At 28.3% G+C, this 20,307-nt stretch overlaps 1 protein-coding gene across 1 annotated transcript in view; it reads right to left on the bottom strand.

Moving 5' to 3' along the window:
• The window catches only part of LOC107455913 (uncharacterized), a 101,404-nt gene that overhangs the window by 15,879 nt on the left and 65,218 nt on the right, over window positions 1-20,307 (bottom strand). Inside the window, exon 4 of the mRNA XM_071188249.2 lies at window positions 11,682-11,824. Within this exon, the coding sequence (XP_071044350.1) occupies window positions 11,682-11,824 (143 nt within the window). The remainder of the gene's footprint in view (window positions 1-11,681; window positions 11,825-20,307) is intronic.

Here is a 20,307-nt window from a genome sequence, read left to right as displayed (position 1 = left end):
GTATAGCATTACTTGAGTTCCTAGTCCTAGTGTTTTGATCTTATTGGGCACCTGGGACGCGAAGCGGCCCCTATCCCATTCATCTGGAATTTCTGAGCAGTTTTGGTTGAGCAATGAGGTAAGCAGGCAATGGAGTTGCTTTTATGAATGTTTCAAGCTCTTTGCTTGAATAACTAAAAAGGAATCAAAAATAAATTGAGCAGCTTGCTCTAAACTGTGTTTGTTTGATTTTGGAGTTGTTCAAAATTGTATCAGCATGAGTAAACGTTATTTTCAGAAAGGTTGATGAAATTACTTGAGCTCCATCAAGTGGTGAATTATATAAGCCTACGAATATTTTAGAAATAGTGGTGGATAAAAATCTACTAAATTGAATTGATAAAACTACGAATCACAATTGATAAACTACCACTTTGAAAAGATATTTGCTGTCCGGAGCAAGTTGGCATCTCTGTATATATATATATATATATATATATATATATATGTATATATATATATATATATATATATATATATATGTATATATATATATATATATATATATATATATATATATATATATATATATATATATATATATATATATATATATATATATATATATATATATATATATATATATATATATATATATATATATATATATATATATATATATATATATATATATATATATTATATATATTTGTCTTATTTACTTGTTTACCACCTAGGATTCAATTCTCAAATATATATGCTAACTTTCTCTCGATTACTTTTAAAAAAGGATTTGGATTCATGCGCACTACTGGTTCACTTTTGAAATAGCCTGCGCAGACTACCTATAAGAAACCGTGTGGAGGCCTTCTGATGTATGAGGTGATGCTTCTGAAAGCTAAATAAAATTAAAGCTATAAGGTAGAAGATTACACGGGAGAATAAATTATTTATTGGACTCATATAAGTACTTAATCTTACCTAAGTTGCAATATTTTTTAAAAAAAAATCATTTTTATTATAGTATACTTTTTGTCTGAATATATAAATTCATAAAGGGTGTAAAGGTTTTCATACATGCATATACACTTTTCTGCTCCTTTGTAAATAACACTTAAGACCGAAAGCATATGACCTGAACGCACATCACCACGGACTAAAATGTATTAGCGCATTCTTTATACGACTCCCTACGTAGTAGAGAAGTAGAGGCATTTAATATGCACTCAAGTGATTTTTAAGGCGATAAGAGACTTTCAAATGAACGAAAATTCGTTAAAAAATCGATTTGCTACTATTTATATTTTTAGGCATTTAACTAAACATTTTAAAACAAAAACTTTTTGAATTGGAGCAGAATTAACGAAGTTATGGTGATTTTTTTTTTTTTTTTTTTTTGCATTTTCTTGTCTGCAGCTCGTTGTATACCCAAGCAAGTTTCTGCTTGTTTCGAAAATTGTGCTCATTTTTTTAAAATTTTAAAGCATCTGATTATTTAACTAATTCATAAGATCATATTTATAGTTATTTATGTTTTAAAAAAGGTAAATGTTTATTCAAGACTAGAATTTGCAGTAAATAAATAGAAAAAAAGCCATTTTTTCTCAAATTGTTCTCTTAGGCAAATTTATGAATTACGAACTGTTCTAACGAAATTTTTATTTAATTGAGCTGAAAATTTTTTACTACTTACTTATGAATGTTATTAATACTTTGTTGGAAAAGTTTTTTTTTTTGAATTTAGTAATTAGCATAATATTTATATATCTTTTTATGCGATCTTTCATTACAATCTGATGATTTTTTTCCAAAAATGCTTTTTCTTGCCTGCTTTTTTACTGTTATTTGTTTCCATAGTAAAAAATGGAAAAAAGTACTCCCAACAATTTTTATTTAATTAATTTTTTTATGTTACCTAATGTATATTATTTTGAAATTATTTTGTCATTTTAATATTTCAGACTAGAGGAATGATATAAGAAATCAGTATACTGCGAAATAATAATTTCTTTAATTTTTTTTAAATTTTAAAATATATTTCCGAAATTTTCTAAATATGTTGTTTTTAAAAATATAAACTTATACCGAAAATCTTAAACCAATCTGTTGATAATTTCTAAAAAGCAATTGCTCCTTGTCACCTTAAAATAATATACTGGTATTCAAAAGATTTAGAATATATTTTAAACAGTATGCTTGTAGAGCGAATACAATTGCAGGTTTGAAATCAGCTTCACGAAAATATCTAAGATCGATTCAAAAATCACATGCAACGGTAAGCAAAATAAAATTATTCGTGTCCTATTTTAGAGCAACTTCAGCTAAATATAGATTCATGATTTTATTTAAAATTTTATGATTGATATCTCAGAAGCTTTTGGCAGAGTCTGGCATCCTGGTATCATCTGCAAACTCATCCTACTGAACTTTAAATTTAGCATCATTAAGATCATTCAATATTATCTAAATAACCGAAACTTCCAAATCAAGCTTCAAAATATTAAATCTACAAGAAGAATCAAAGCAAAAGTCCCCAAGGAAGTATTCTAGAGCCAATATTATATATTCTTTACACATATAATTTTTCAATAGACAGACAAGACTTCAATGGTATAACTGTTCTCTATGCTGATGATGCCGGAATAATAGGGAAACTCAGAAAGCCAAACATAGCCCTCAGTAAACTACAGGAAAAGATATAAGACGTATAAATGTGGTGCCAATTTTAAGTAATGGTGTAAAAATTTTAAGTAAATGGCTAAAAATCATAACTTGTAATCATCCGAAATAAAAAGAAGAAAAAGTTGCTACCACAAAACAAATAAGTAAAAGAATACAAAATATTTAATTCTGTAAAAACAGAACTTTCTTTGAAAGAAACGCGCAAAGCAGCAGAATTTTCAAAAGAAAGAATAATTGAAGCAATAAAGATAAAGAAAACAATGGAAATAAAAATATGACCACCGAAGCCAACGTCTTCAGGGGGTACCAGCTTCGGTAGCCATGGAACAAAACCTTTTCTATTGAGAGAGCCAGACAAACGTCAAAATTTTCTCCCTGAGTACGCCGAAGGTTTTGCAAAAGTTCAGGAAAAATACAAGAAATACATAAAATCAAATCAGAAGAGAAATTTCAAACAAAATCATGAGAATATAATACAAAAAAGAAAATACAAAACCTCACAGTAAACTGGTCAAACAGCAATTTCATGAAACTAACTCAATGTATAAGAAACATTTGAAATAAAAGAAAGCAACGCCCTCTGTTAAAATGCGTAGTAGGAAGAAAAAAGGTTAGGGAAGGTAAAGATTGCGTAGCAGATTAATATAATGCTTAATTGAAAAGGTTTTGCTCTTGGGCTTCCGGAGCTGGTACCCCCTGAAGACGTCTGCTTCGGTGGCCATATTTTTATTTCCATTGTTCTCTTTTTCTTTATTACCACAAAACAAGCTAGTTTTATTCAATGAAACAATAAGAATAGCTGATAATGTCAAATACCTTGGGTCATACCTGCCAACTCTTCCGTATTTTCCGGAAGATTTTATTTTCATATTTAAAGTGGTAGTAAATATATACTATTTCTTCTTTTATAAATTTAATTTTTAAATAATTTTGATCACCACTATTCTTACAAAAATTAAGCACATATATCAATATGCGTTACTATCATGGTTGTCAACTTAAGTTTTCTCAAATACAACGTATTTGTTTGCTTAAAATTGAAGTTTTAATTCCATTTTAATACCACTGGGAAAAATTATAATGGAAAGGATTAAAAGTTGGCAGGTATGCCTTGGGTTCATTCTAAATAGAAAATTCAAATTGTAACCTCAAAACATAACCATCCGGATCACATCAAAATTATAACCAGTTAACTGCAAGCCACATGCGGCAAACTCCAAGTACTACTCTATCAATGGCAAGTACTACTCTATAAAGCATGGCACTAAAACTCAAAAAATTGCTCAATTTACATAGCTGCCAACTCTTCCGGATTTTCCGGAAGATTTTATTTTCATATTTAAAGTGCTAGCGAAATTCATGTTATTTCACTAAACTTTTTGAATTATAATAATAATTTTAAATCAGTTTGACCACCACTACATATAAATAATTACAACAAATATATAAAAGCATATTAGTCCTTACGATAGCGAATTTCAACCTGATTAAAATATAAATATATTTTTGAGGAAGATAATTTTTCGGTAATTGTTTTACTCCCACTTGGAAAATCATTTCTCGAAAAGAGTGAATGTTGGCAGGTATGAATTTATTCATGGTCTGCCTCATCCTTACATATGCCTCACTAGTCTTGGGAAATATAACACAAGCTCAGCTTAGTAAGTAAATAGTCAGTCAGAATAAAATACTAAGATAGATAACAAAAGCCAGATAATTCGTAAGAAATCACACAATACATCATGACCTTGAAATAGATGCAATAAGCAAACATATAGTTAAAGTAAATATCAAATTTTATGAAATAGGAAATTCATTCCCAGCAGCAAATTTCAATGAAATATCTTATCAAAATTTGACTGAAGACGAGAACATCAGACCAATAGCAGCATACTATTGCAGTGATGCATCATATTCCCGACAGCAATAACAAATACATAATCTCATTTTCACCAGACCAGCCTAGCTCAAATTATACTTCATATTTTTACATTATGCTCTTATCACCCTACTGCATATATACACAGTCAGAACTCAATGATCATCTATCCAAATGAATACTCCTTTACTTCCTTTGTATTCCACAACCTCAACGAAACACCACGAAGTTCAAGCTAAAGATGAAAGGGAAAAAGGCCGCAAGCGGTCTCATGTGTCCAAATATTTAATACATTTCAAAAATATATTCCATTTAGTTTTACTTCACTGTAAAAAAAAATTATTTTTAAACCTATTTTATTTGCAATGTAAGATCTATTGAAATAAGTTATAAGAAAATCAAAGCACCATTTTACCATTCTCACATAAATGCAAACACCTAATACGACATATTAATCGAGGCAGAAGAAATTGTTTTGTCTCTTGTTTTCAAGTTCTGCGCTTTAAAGTTTTGAAATTTTAGATCAATTATTTGCATGGCACAAACTATTTCAATCTGCTAGTGCGTAATATAATTTTATGATTCTAATAACCTTTTCTGTAAGTTCATGATATAAACTCAAATATTAAGTTCGATTTTGATTGTTATGTTAGCTATTGTAACCGATAAGTAAATATTTTCATCAGAAAAGTTTTCAAAGAATCCTAATTCCATCTTACACTTTTCAAAGTTTATAGAAGTTCAGAAGTTCAGTGTTTTGGAAGAGAAAAATATATATTTCTATGATCTCAAGTATAGTTTGTTTTCTTTCCATATTTTAAGGTAATAACATCATTTGATATTCAAAAGTCTCTTCTAATTCATAATGAATGCATAAATATTTTATGAATGGATAAGTATATGTGCTTTTAAGAAATAAGCATTGTGAAAATAAATTCTCAATTTAAAAAATTAGTAACAATACAATAAACAGTAAAAATAATAATTAGGAAAATAACTTTAATGTTACCCTAATTAATATTCAACTGAAGAATGATAAAGAGAATATATTTTATTTCCCTCAATAGAATAGGTAATTACTTCTATAGTTTAAATTTTAATTTGTTTTTTTTTTCATTTGACATTTGATTTTTTTTCTATAAGATAATAGCATTGTTTTAGGCAAAAAAGTTTTGAGTAATTTATAATGAACTAATAGAAAATCATACGTGGTTTTCAAGCAATAATCATTAACGAAATGTTCGCAATTTAATATATAAATAACTATAATATTATTATACTATTTTTAAATAGTAGGGGAGAGAAGGGTCAATTGTAACAGGGTACGATTGTAACAGAGCAAAAATTTCGAGTGTCGGGTTCTAGATTTGGTTCCTAGGTGGCGCACAAGGTGTATTTAATAAATCTACATGTACACCCCTGCTGGCAACCATTTTTATGTACTTTTGAAAGAGTTGCATCACACAAGATATTTTCACGCTACGTAAATACTTTTTTTGGTATTAGAATATTATATTGTAGCAAAGTAATTTTGTTTAAACAAATAAAAATTATTAACCGAATATGTAAGTGGACACCTTAATTAACATTTAAGAGAAAAAATATTAGTTTTGTTAATTAACTAGCATTGTTTTTAACAAATGAAGCTGAAATGGCGTCTTGGGGACGATTGTAACAATAAGTAAAGGGACGATTGTAACAGATGAAAATAAATAATCTTATGTTTACAAACCATTACTTAACTCTTTAAGAACCACCAATAGTTTCCTATATCATTTATATTATGTTGCATGTGCGTTATTTTATTTGACACCTTTCACAGCATAAATTAAAATTTTTAACACCTTAAAGTTAAACGTTTAACCCTTTAGGTCTCTGCTCATTATTATTTTTACTCCTAAAATAACACTACTATTTTGATCAATATAAAAATATATCACAACTATGATAATATGTATAATTAACTATGTTTTAGTTGAAATTATGAACTGTTGTAATTGATCCCGTAAGTGAGGACAATTGTAACAAGTGCACGACTGTCAAAAATTGTTAATGATTACTATAATAACATTTAAAATAAGGTATTTATTTTTTTTTCTAGTAGAGGATAGTCTACTTTACTCGTCTGTCAATTAATACTAATAATATATTGGATTTTTTGTTTTTTAAAAATAGTTAAGCAAAAAATGTTACAATTGACCCCACTCTCCCCTACATATTAAAAAATATTAATTAAGAAAATGATATTAGTTAAAATGATCCAATATCCAACTATGAAATATTGAAAATAATAGAATAGGCATTAGAAGATTGATTAAGATTTCAATTTTATTTTATTTATTTATTTTAAGATAGCAGCATTATTTCATGCAAAACAAAATCCAGACTAAATCATAATGATTTAATGTGAAGGAATATACGATTTTAAGAAATAATTATTTCAAAAATCTTCTCAGTTAATAATAACCTATATTAGGACTAATATTCCTTTGAAAAATAGTTTAATTATAAATTATAGACCTTTTAAAAATAGTTTACATTTTAATTTGATTAAGATAATAACATTCTTTTACACTAAAATGCTTAAACTAATTAATAAAGAATATCTAGAAAGGCACATGTTATTTTCAGAAATAATCGTAATGAAAATGCGTTATGAGTTTAACATACCAATAACAACAAAATCTGTACATTATACTGTACATTACATTAATAACTAAGAAAGTAATATTAGTTAAAGCAACTCTATTCAATATTCAATACAATTTTCAAAAATACTTTTAACCTAATAACCTAAATAATTGCAATCATAATTCATCTTCTAATTAATAATAAAAATTCAGAATAATTATATTATCAATAACACTGGGGGAACAAACTTTTTGTTACATTTATACAAATACTTGATTTGGCTTTGTTCGAGTGTTAATCTGAAACTAGTTTTGCTTCTAAAGCCTGCAGAATTTTTTTTTTTTCAGATTTTAAAATAACAGTTTCAGTTTATTGTTGGCTGAAATGTACAAGTTTAAAAGCGTTATAAATAACAAGAGGTTTTGTAAGCGTTGCGACAGGTTTTTGGGATGGTTTGGACATATCAGGATTAAAAATCCATAGGAACCCATGCTTGGAAATATCGTACTCAACTAGGGCGCTTCCTTACTATGACCTGTTCAAACGTTTAAGAACGTTTAAGAATAAGTTTAAGAACGTTATAAATAACAGGGGGTTGAGTAAATGTTGCGACAAATTTCTGAGAGCTAGGGTGCATCGTCAGGATCAAAATTGCATAGGAACCCATGTCGTCGTACGTGACTAGGGGCGCTTCCCCTATTGTAACCAGTTCAGAAGTCAAGAAAAAACAGCTCATAATGGGGAAGCGCCTCTAGTAGCGTATGACAACATTTCCGGATATGGGTTCCTATGACTTTATACCCCAACAACCCTAAAATTTTTTCAAACATTTATGTGACCCTCTTTTGTATATAAAGTTTTTAAACTTTTACCTTTCGACTAGAAAATAACGGATAATTTCATTTAAAAAAAACTGTCGCTTGTAAAGAGAAACCCATAGCAGATTTGAATTCAGTCGCGCTATAATATACAAGATTCATTAAAAAGTCTCATGCAGTAAAAAAAAATTCTATTTAGTTTTTTTTTTTTTTTTTTAAATATAATGTTTTTTATAAAAATCACTTTTTTTATTTTCGTCAATTCACATATGAGGGTGAAATATTTATTATTTCATCTAGCGAAATATTTCAAATTTTTGATTTTAATTTTTCAAAAATAAGAATTCGACCCTTTCGAGTAAGTTACTTATTTGCTCAGTTTAAACAATATTATTTATAAACAGTATATTTTACCCAGATTATAAATTTAAAACAGAACAAGAATACTTCTGTTAAACTTCATTTTATTATTTAGCAATGCAATACTCGTGTCTAAAGATGCACTTTAATGCTCAATGTTTTATTCATTTATAGGACTCTAAAATCCTCTATTGGATTTGAATAAAACTCTACCATAATGAAGAGAGTTCTACGCTTTTAGGTAGCCTTGAGACTCGAACATGGAGCCTATTTTTAGAAACCTATAATCATCTGGATTTGGTATATTGGGGAAACTGGGAAACGAAAGAAGAAATCAGTTAAAATTCGAATGAAAGGGAAGGGATTTAAATTCTATCGCTTCCACTTTATATCATTATTTTAAGAAAGATTAAAATTGACACTTTGAAACAGGATGAAAAATTTGTGAAGATCTATTCGAGATATTATCTTACTAAAATATACTTACGAATTCCATAGTTTAAAATTGAGTCAAATTCGGAGAAAATCGAAATTTTATCGAAAATCTTTTAAAAATGAAATAAAAGGATCTTTTTGTTGTTCGGTTCGGAGAAAAGAGATTGAATAACAACCCTGAAATGGTAATATGACGTCTAGATTTTGAATTCTAAATGAACTAAGAAACTGGAAAAAAATACAGTTTAATCAAAGGTGAAAGATTTCAATTCTGATGATCCTATTTTATATCATTATTTAAACAAATAAAATATCACTTTGAAGTGGAATAAATCTTTTGTGACTATCTTTTCGAATTATAATTTAATTAAAGTAAATTTAAAAATATATAATATTTATTTTTTAGGGTAAATCAGTTTACAAACTTAAATACTCCACTGCCTCATGCTTTAATTTTTATCAGACCACTTATTTTTTGACACTTGTTTGCAAAATTATGCAATTAGAGCTAACTATACATGGTTTTACAGAATATGCAGTTTTTACAACGGGAAGTATGGAGGCATTTGTAGTTGTGGTTTAAATTCTTTATACATTGTGTCTTAGTAGCAGAAGGATTACAGAGATGCCATCTGCTCCGGACACACCAATATAATTAAAAAAAACGGTAACTAACTACAAAGTAAATTTTGCAAAGATGTGACTATTTTTGCTTGCTTTTTAAAAGGAATAACATAACAAAGTACTTTAAAGTGGTGAAGGTTTTACTCTTTTCCGTCTTGCTATATAAGGGCTTTCACCCATGCTTTGATTGATTGTAACTAACATTGATTATATCTATGATTAAACTATGAGTAATTAAAGTAAAGGCAAAGTAAGTCTGTCAAATTAGCAACGCCTACATTTAAGTTGCCATTTTTTATTTTTTTACTCCCTGATTCTGATTTTGTACGAATGCTTTTATGAATCACCCGTCCCCAAGTGGTTAAAGAAAAAGTAAATAAGAAATAACAGTCGACATGTTTCAAGCACCTCAAAAATAGGCGCCCATTTTCTAGACTTGCCAGGAGTGAAAAAATAATTTGAAATAAAAAAACGTACATTTGTCAACAAAAAAAATAAAGGTGAGAAATAAAACAAGAAAAACTACAGGAGCCGCGAGAGTAAAAAGATGAAAACCAGAACAAGAAAAATCACAGTGGCTGATCTCAATCAACCGATCTCAGTGGCCGACACAAATCAGGGTAAAATGCATTTCCACACGTTATGAAGAGGTAGAGTATTTAATGTCGTTAATTAGCATTTTTATGCATAAAACAAGGGTTTCATTCCAGAGCATCAAGATGAGCTGATGTAACTGAGGTGAAAATAATTTTAGCAATATCAAAATTGAATTTTTGTCCAAGATTTCAACAAAGTGAAACAATTGAAGATTTCTCGAATTTTCGATAACGGACATAACTTTTTTGTTCTTTAAGCCTAAAACAGTCTTCTTTAAGTCTGTTTAAATGTGAAAGAATAGTTGCAAACGGACACTTAGGAGCGTGGGAAATGATCCAAAGTTGGCGAGTTATCGATCGATAATATAGCCAAAAACAGAGCCAACACCGAGTTATAATATTAAATTTTAAATAATCTGCTCACAGCTTTAACGCCAAAAAGACCGTGAGAGTTTAATATTAACCTGTAACCAAAAAAAAATTTTTTTTTTTTTTTGTGATCAGAGAAATAAAGCAGCTTAAAGAAAAATAAAGTTAAGCATTTATTTTGATATTCGATTTAGTCGCGACAGTGAATTAATGAGTTACATACTTGTATTCATTAAAAAAGTTTTGATTCTTAAGAAAAGAATGAATTATTTATATTCTTTTCGATAAAAAGTGATAAAAATTAAATAATTGATTTAATTTAATTATAATTGGATTAAGAACGATTAAAAATTTAAATTAAAGGAATTTCAAAGCTAGGCAATATGTAAGGCCTATAATGACATCTTAGGAAGTAATTTATATACATGTGTCATGCAAATATAAATATAACATATTTCATTTAATTCTCCTTTCAATCATTCATTTCTTTTCTTTTTCATTTCTTTTCTTGATTCATTTCTTCTTCTTACGTTTGTCTACCATTTAGATTTTCGTTAATTTTCCATTTCTTGCTTTTTTCTGGACCATATTATATTCTCTTTGACAATAATGCAGATAACTTTTGTAATAAAGATTTTTTTCAATGGAAACAGCATAAAAATATTTACCCTTTGCACTCGAAAGGGTGACGCTCTGGGACGCTGTTATTATAAAATACCTAATAAACTAAATTGGTCTTTCGTTTAAAAAAAAACAGCCAAGCAAAATTTAGACATAAATTATGCTTGTTGTAACAAAATAATTTTAACGTCATACTTTATTTTAATTTTACTGCACTTAAAAATTGAATAGAGCAGTTTAATTGTTAAATGGTGTAAAATATTTTAGATCACCTTAAAAGATCCCATCATCTTATCAGTCTAAATAATTCATGCAACAGAAAACAATAAAAAAAATTGCTCCTCAGTTTTATCAGTTGAAAATGAAACACAGTTTGAAAAATTTTCATCTTTTTGAGTTCTAGTTTTTAATTCCCTAGCCCTCACAATATGCTATGCAAAAAGCATATATTTTGAAAAATAATTTCCAAAATGAAGATGGAACATTTAGTTACTAAGAATGATTTTCAAATCCTTATGGAGATAAAAAATGAGACTTACTCAAATAGATAAAATAGATTTAAGTTAAGTTGAATGTATGGGAATATTATCTATACATTAAATTTGGATCTCATATTATGAAAGGGAATTAAATATAAATCATGAATATTATATACAATAATTTATTTAACAAATCAATATTACTCACTTGATTTCGAGGCGCAGAAGACGCTTTTGACACTCTAGACAAACGTCTGGAAATGTATACCAGTATAAAAATAAGAACCACTATCATGACAAGTGTGATGCATAATACAATGAGTATGACATGAGAAAAATTGAATGAGTTATCTGAAAAGAATAGAAAAATATTAGAATGAAAAATATAATTCATTTTTAAAATGTCACAAAACAAATCTACAGGAAAGATTAATTTTACAGTGACATTTGAAAGTAATATAACACTTTTGCATTTGAAGCCCCTTCTCTGGCATCATATGTTTTCTATCGAAATGTTAAAATTTATACATTTTAATCTTTAGTAACCATCTAAAGACGATAGGATATGTTTTGTGTTATTTAAACTAAAGGAAAAAAATTATATATATATATATATATATATATATATATATATATATATATATATATATATATATATATATATATATATATATATATATATATATATATATATGTGTGTGTGCACACACCGAAGAGCCATTACATTAGGACCCATAATCCTCATAGAACAATCCCTGACGTCTGTAAACTACTTGAACATAGTTGCAGACCAGGTCCAGGTTCACCCACTCATGGCAACAGTTTACCAACAGGATAATGCACCATGCCATAAGGGTTGAGTCTTCGAGGAACATTCCAGTGACTTTCAAGTCATGTCTTGGCCCCAAATTCACCTGACCTTAATCAAATAGAGCATTTGTGGTCCTACTTGGAAAACCAAATTCGTGCTGCCACGCTACCCCCTCACAATGTGAGGGAATTGCGTGACCAGTTGGTGAGCGCTTGGTACCAGTTACCTCAGACTTCCTATCAGCTCCTTGTGGAATCAATGCCACGGCGGGTGCTAGCAGTTTTGAGGGCTAAAGGTGATCCTACATGTTATTAGCAGGGTGGTCATAATGTAGTGGCTCTTTGGTGTATATAAGAATAGAAATAGATACCATAGTTTCGGTTTTGTAAACCAGGGCCTTCCTCAGAGCGAGCCTAAACACCAAATAATAGTAGAGAAGTTAAGCGTCAAGCAAGTGCAAATCTGTTTAACTAATAAGGACAGATTAACAAGTTTGAACCAGGTAAGAAGCAGGTGTAAGGATATTTGGCGTGAACACCATGGTAGAGCTAGATTAAGTTAGAATAAACTTCAAAATATTGGGAAACTGTAGGATACTAGAAGGATCAGTTAATTAAATTGCTAGAACTTTTCAAAATATAGAATGACTCCCAAAAATTGAGTTCGGTAGATGAAGAACTATTTTGAATGATTTTAGCAAAAGAAAACTCATACCTGTGATTAGACTTCCAACAATGTAGAGAAATGGAAAATCAGATGGAACTACGTAAAGCGATGGATGGCGCTATCTTCCACCCTGCTCTCCAACAAATGAACTTAATTTTTGGGCTTAATTCCATATTTTGAAATATTCTAGTCATTTCGTTAATGATCCTTCTAGTATCCCACTGCTACTCAACATTTGGAAAGTTATTCTAATTTAATTTGTTGCAACTTAGAGTTTTCACCAAATCCTCTCTAACTTGTTTCTTATTTCCCCTTTTTTTACAATTTTGCTCAAACTTGCTCCTTTGCCCCTATTGGTTAGACCACTTTGCATGTTTTTCTCTCTCTACTTCTCTACGATCATTTGGTGTTTTGACACCGAAGAAAGTTCTTATAGAATCGAAACTATATGTAGTTTGACCATTTCTGTAATTTTTCTCCTTCTTCCTATATATATATATATATATATATATATATATATATATATATATATATATATATATATATATATATATATATATATATATATATATATATACCACCTTTCTCACTAGTGATTCCAACCTGTCAAACTAATAATTATATTAATATTATAATATAAATAATTATAAGTAATTATAGTTGTTAATTATAATTAATACTAATTAACTATATTATATTGATTCCGTAATTAGAAAGAATATTTTTCAAGTGGTAGCAAAGGTATTGTATTGATCTTCGTTATATAAAACACTAACGCTGGTGTGTATTGTTCAAAAAATGAGGAAGTTAAAAGAAAAAGAACCTCCCTGAATAACTTTTGATCTAATGATCGGATCTTCACGTTCGAGGACTCAAGCTTAATGGTTCAAGGAGGTAATCTCAAACATGCTAGCTAATTAGTGCCGACAATACTTTAAATTACGAAATCAGACACAAAAATGTAATTTCTCTGAATAAGCATAACTTTTTTTTCGACAGATTCAGATTTCTGATTCCCAAAATCATAGGGATAGCGGCAATCTGGGAAATTTGTTCCCAATAGTTTAGTCAGGAGAGTGGTCCAACAATTGGACAATTTAAATGTTAATTTCACTTTTTGTGTACGTCACCAAATCTTAATAAATATTAAAGCGAATATAAAAAAAATTTGCACACAATTATAAAATTAGTTTTGCCACCGATAATTCCACGAAAGGAGTAAATTCTAGTAGGAATTTATGATTTTTTGTAATTTTATTTAAGAATAATCGAAGAAGTTTTGAATTGTAAGGTATACAACTGTTTACAACATTACATCATTTTAAAGAATACAATTTTAAATGGCAAAATTCAAAATTTGAGCAAAATCGGTCGAATAGTTCCCGAGAAATTGAATTTTAAAAAAAGGAACTTTTTCAAAATATGGTTTCTTAGAAACTATTAGACCGATTTCACTCAAATTTTTCATTTTGCTATGTAAATTTACATTCTTTAAAATAGTTTAACCTTAATGGTGTGGTATGGTAATGGTAAACCTTAATATCCAAATTTTTTCAGCAATTATTAAATAAAATAATAAAAAATGACAGCATTTTTCTTAAAGTTATAATTTGTATTGAATTATCATTGGTTGAACAAAATTTATAATTGTGTAAAGAAAAATCTGGATAAAAATTTTTTTATTCTCTATAGATATGACGAAATATGCAAAAAGTTGTAATAATATTGTATTGTAATAGACGCACCTATAATTGTGTGCATACGCAAAAAATAAGTTAACATTAAGTGACTCAATCTTTGAAGAGCTCTCCTGACCAAACTATTGGGAACATATTTCCAAGATTGCGGCTACCCCCTATATTTTGGGTGTCCAAAATTCGAATCCGTCGAAAAAATTTATGTATATTCACAGAAAGTACGCTTTTGTGTCTGATTTCATAACTTAAAATATCATCTGCACTAATTAATACGCATATTTGAATCCCCCCCCAAATCATCATGATTGACCCCTAGAACATGAAGATCCGATCGTTAGATCAAAAGTTAATTAGGGTAGTCCGTTTTTTATTTTGTGCACTGTACTCGAAGCGCTTGCCTTTCCGAGATAAATATAAAGAATTAATTAAGCTTTCATATGATTAAGAAAAATAATGGGCACGTTGGATTTTGATGTGTCATGAGTGATGATTATTGAACACATTAACAATATTTTAACTTTGTCGCATTATATACTTAATTATATTTTTTACTTTGTTTAATTTATAATTTTTCCAATTTTTTTCGAAGGAAAAACGACGTGAAAAAAAGAAATTTTATGTTAAAATAATCAGTCATAAAAAAGAATTGCTTTGTTTATCTTCAATTTTCAATTCTGCGTTCACGAAAAGAGTTGCGTGCTGCTTTTGCTTTTAACGTCTAAAAAATTGTCAGGGCACATTTAATAAAACAGAGAAAAACATTACGTGTTATGTTGAATTTGAAACAATTTCAGAATTTATTCAATGAAACTTTAAGCATTGTTTAATATTTAATAACTAAACAGAAGTAGCAACCACCGGCCGTTTCGGTGCAAAATACAGAATTGACAAGTATTAATCACGGGTGAAAACGCAATCTGAATCTAATAGTTTTGCAAACAATTCTAACTTGTTTTGAAGAAATAAACAGAGCACAAATTATTATCAGTTTTCTAATCTACATAAAAGGTTGTTTTTGGTTCGGTTATTTTCCTATTTAGTGATGTTGGCTACATTGATTGGCTAGGCTATATTGATGTTATAAATAGTACTCTGGAAAAAAATAAAAAGATGTATATTTTATTTTTTCTTGATGCTTTAAGCAATAAGATGGTTAGATAGAGTAGAGAAGGACTGGAGATTAGAGACTAGAGAAAGAGTAGACTAGAGAAAGCTAGAGAAAGAGTAGAGATTAAAGGATTCTTGGGAGTTAATAGATGAAAAAATACAGTATCTATATGGGATAAACTGACCGAGATAGCCTTGGCCGGTAACTGGCTGTAGTTTCTGAGAAGAAGAAGAAAAATGCTTTAATTGAGTGAAATTTTTTTATTAAATATTGCTACTTTAAGGATTTTCAAGTGTTTTTACTAGGTTTTATTTTTAAAAATATGATAGATAACTATATATTATACCATACTATATAATAATACGCCATACTATATAATAATGCGAATATTTAACTCTGGATTTAAAATCAAAGCATACTGCATTTTCAAAGCTAAAGTGGTGGGCAGCAAAAAGAAATATCCTCTTCATATACATAATTATGCTCTACAAATTTTCTTATGTAGGTTTTTTCCATACTTTGACCCTTTTTTTGTTGTTTAGCATTAATGGGTTAAAGAATAAAAAAAGGAATAAAAAGTGCACAGCTTTCTGTGTCTTGCTTGTTATGAAACTTAGCTTGCTGATGCATGCCAGATTATACGAATTGAATGAACAGGTCAAAAGCTTTACTACTTTCTTTTGAAAATGATGGCTATTTCTAAAACTTTATTTAATACATTTTCTTTGAAGCAGCCAGCTCCTTCTGTTGACGATCTTTCCAACTAGTTTGAAACTTTGTGAAAATTAAGACTGGTTTGCTTAGAATCTCCCAACAAATCATATTAATTTGTTTTGAATTTGAAAATCATTATTTTTTTTTGGTAAATCCTAATTAGTTCCAGGGGGGGGGGAAGGAGACAGAAAAGAGAAAATAAAGTTATAAACAAATTCATTTCTATTCGTTTTTCAGAAGGAGCGTAAAAAAATCTCTTTCTATTATTCATTATGAATTATTCAGTGCTATTTTCTTTTAGCGAGGTAAAATAAGAGCCAGATATATGTGTCATTACTGTAAAAAAAAGGTTTTGGTCGTGATGTATGTTTCAATTATCCAAAAAAGTAGCTATAATTGCTTTCCAGATAAGGGAGCAGATTTTAGACATGCTCTTTTCTCAATAAACTAACTTATTGTTTTTATTCTTAGTTTTGATTTTGCAAAATAAACCCATTCGGGACCAATTAATTTAAAATTTTAACTTGGATGAAACAGCCAAATCAAAAACTGGGTCTAAGTTCAAAATTCCAGGAATTAATAAAAATAAATGATCCAATTATTAATAAAAATTGATTCAGGAAAGAACTGAATTTGACTCAGGATGAATTTTTGGAATTTTTTATTGGATTAGTTAACGAATCTAACCTTGTAACTACACTTAATTCATTAACAAAAGTAGGTTAATCTATTTCTGAAACAACATACTTAGCTATGAATAATGTGGCAGAAATTCTGCTAACTTTTCTTTTTTTTATTTATTTTTCTTATTGATTTGTAATCTTCGATTTGTTTGTCATATAGCATTTATTCATCGTATAGCTTCATTTTATTATTCTTTTCCTGGAGAGAAACTTTAAAGTTTTTTGCCATTATTGATCGATTTTATAACTCATTTAGTAATTGCTAATAAATCCCTTAAATTTATTCTCTAAAGGAATACAATACAAACCAGAGATGCCAAGTTGCTCCGGACAGCAAATATATATTTTACAGAGGTAGTTTGTCAATTGTGATTCTTGATGTAATAAATTCAATTCAGTAGATTTTCATCCACCACTATTTCTAAATAATTTGCAGGCTTATATAATTCACCACTTTTCAATACTTAAATCAAGCCATACCTTTTAAAAAGCAAGCAAAAATAGTCAAATATTTGCAAAATTTACTTTGTAGTTCTTTACCGTTTTTTTAATTATTTTGTCTTGTCCGGAGCAGTTGGCATCTTTGTATAAACATTAAAAACTAAATAAATGAGCCTTTTTATCATCTTAAAAGTAGGGCAATTAATGATTGTGTGAATTGTTACTTTAATTATGATAACAGCTTCATTATTTTTAAACAAAGCTTGACAGCTATTTGAGTTTTGATATGGAGAATCAATAATATGGTTTTCACTCCTGAATATGAATACAAACATACAATAATGAAACTATTATCAGAATATAAAAACCAATAAAAAGACATAAAAGTTTATTTTCTCACTTCTCCTTAATTAGAATACAAAGAAAGTGGCATTATAATGAATGAATTGCTGAAAGCTCTGAAAGCTGATGCGAGATATTTGCGTGAAGCGAATCGCTGTCCCGTTATTACAGATCTATTTCTAATTGTCAGCAATTTAATTGTGCCTATTCAACATTGAAAAGCGCCATTAAAGACATTAAATTCTGCCAGTTAGCGCTGTCTACAAATTAACGTTTATGGAAGTTTCATACATATTATTTATCTAATGCAATGATTATTATTTGTATATTATTATAATAAAAATGGGATATTGTCCAGACATGGCTGGCATTATGTTCCTTTCATCTAAATATTAAAATTAAATATTTTTGTGAATAATTTATTAACTGCGTCAAACATTTTATTTATTCGTGTTATTGAGCGTCAATTCTATGTTTAGTGTAACGGAAATTGTATACAAAATAATTTTAAAACCTGCCATAAATATATACAATTATACAAATAAGAGCTGTCTCAATTAATGTTTATAAACAAAAGAAATTATTTTGCGCAATAAATACAGGGATTGGACAAAAATATAGAAATACTTTTTTGCTAACTATCTTGTAAACTATCTTTCTTTTAACAGGGTAAAAGTTAGAATTAGCCAAAAAAAAGTAGGTCTTATCTACATATTTTTTTTAAATTTTTGATTAATCAGGGTAGTTAAAAAATATTTTTGAAACTTTAAACTTCAAAATTTATTACACCAAAATGCTAATGTTGCTACCACCATAAAAATTATTTCTCAACTGCCGTACAAGTTGGCAGTTATGATATTATAATTTAACGCACTCCAGATTTGAAAATGTTTTACTCAATGCAACATGTCTAATATTATGCAAAATGTTGATATTGTTAAGAAAAAAACGTTAACACTATAAAAAAGTACCTCTCTTACAGAGTTTGCATAGAGAAAATGCTTACATTAGATGGCAGCGTCCTATTATAAGGAATAGTAAGAGAAGTATAGTTGTTGTTGTTGTTGTTTTTTTTGTCAATTTGTTAAGGAAATAATATATTATTACGACAAAGACATATTATTGATTATAATCGTTATGTTAAATTCTAAATTTGCCGTGAGTGTTAGTTTTAAAATAAAGTGAAAATTTAATATTTGTCGAAAGTTAAATTGTCTATCAGATTTTAATTTCTTAAATGGGATAGTAATCACTTCAATTTAATTATACATGTCGACATTGGTGCTTTTTATATTTAGTTTTCAAATAAAACAATCTTTTTTGTAATAGGCACTTATCGTTTCTGGCAACTTACATTCAAAAAAATTTAAGTCAAGTGGTTTTTTAAAACTGTTATTTGCATTTTCTATTTTATATTTAAAAAAAACTAATACAGTCCGTGGGGATCATTAATAGCGAACTAATTGTCCCAAACTGTTGTTTTTTACATTTATTTTCCAAAAAAAATTTAAATTGCGTTTTGTATGATATTCCATTTTGCCATTTAACATTGTTTTCACGATACATTCATTAAAAAAAACAACATGAATTACTTACTATTCTTTCTCCATTTGCAAAAAGACAATTTGCTTCTCTTTTTTTTATTTTTTTTTATGTATGTATGCATTTATTTATTTTTGGTAACAATAATTTGTTACTGTCCCTGAGGACCATTAGTAGTCGATCAATTAAATTGCTACATTTTACATTTCCTTTCCATATAAATAATTACATTATGCCATTCGTTTGCACTGTTTATCCGTTTTTACCCATTTCTTGGCAGGACGTATTCAAAATTTTGGAGGGAAAAAAAAGCAAACTCTTTTTCTGTAAAAAGTGGCAAGTTTTTCTATTATTAAAAACCAACAAAAAAGTGTTTTAAAAACCACAATTGTTTGACATCATATCGGTATCAAGATTTTAATATTAATATTATAGTATAACCGAACGTCATATTTTTCCAAAATAGTTGCAGAAAATGATGACACCCTTCATGTTTTAGAAAATTAACATGTTCTGAAAATAGGATCATTAATGTTCATAGGGTTTTAAACACCTGCATTATTTTGAATTTGTAACAATAATGTCAAATGTTTTTTTTTTCATTTTGATTCCTTTAGTTTTAAACATTAATTTTTAATATAAAAAAAGTAAGCATTAGCAAAGAATTCGATAATAGGATTAGATAAGTTTTATCTCAAGAAAATTTTGTGATCACTTGTCGTAATATAATGAACTTACAGAAGAACTCTAAGAAGAGTGTGTGTGAATCTTCATATTATTGTTGAATTCGAATAAGTAAGTTGAATTCGTATATGTCATTAAGCCTTGCT

This window comes from Parasteatoda tepidariorum, chromosome 12 (genome assembly GCF_982258835.1).
Source record: "Parasteatoda tepidariorum strain Cologne lab strain chromosome 12, Ptep-v5.0, whole genome shotgun sequence".
Lineage (NCBI taxonomy): Eukaryota > Metazoa > Arthropoda > Arachnida > Araneae > Theridiidae > Parasteatoda > Parasteatoda tepidariorum.
This window is presented reverse-complemented; position numbering and strand designations above follow the sequence as displayed.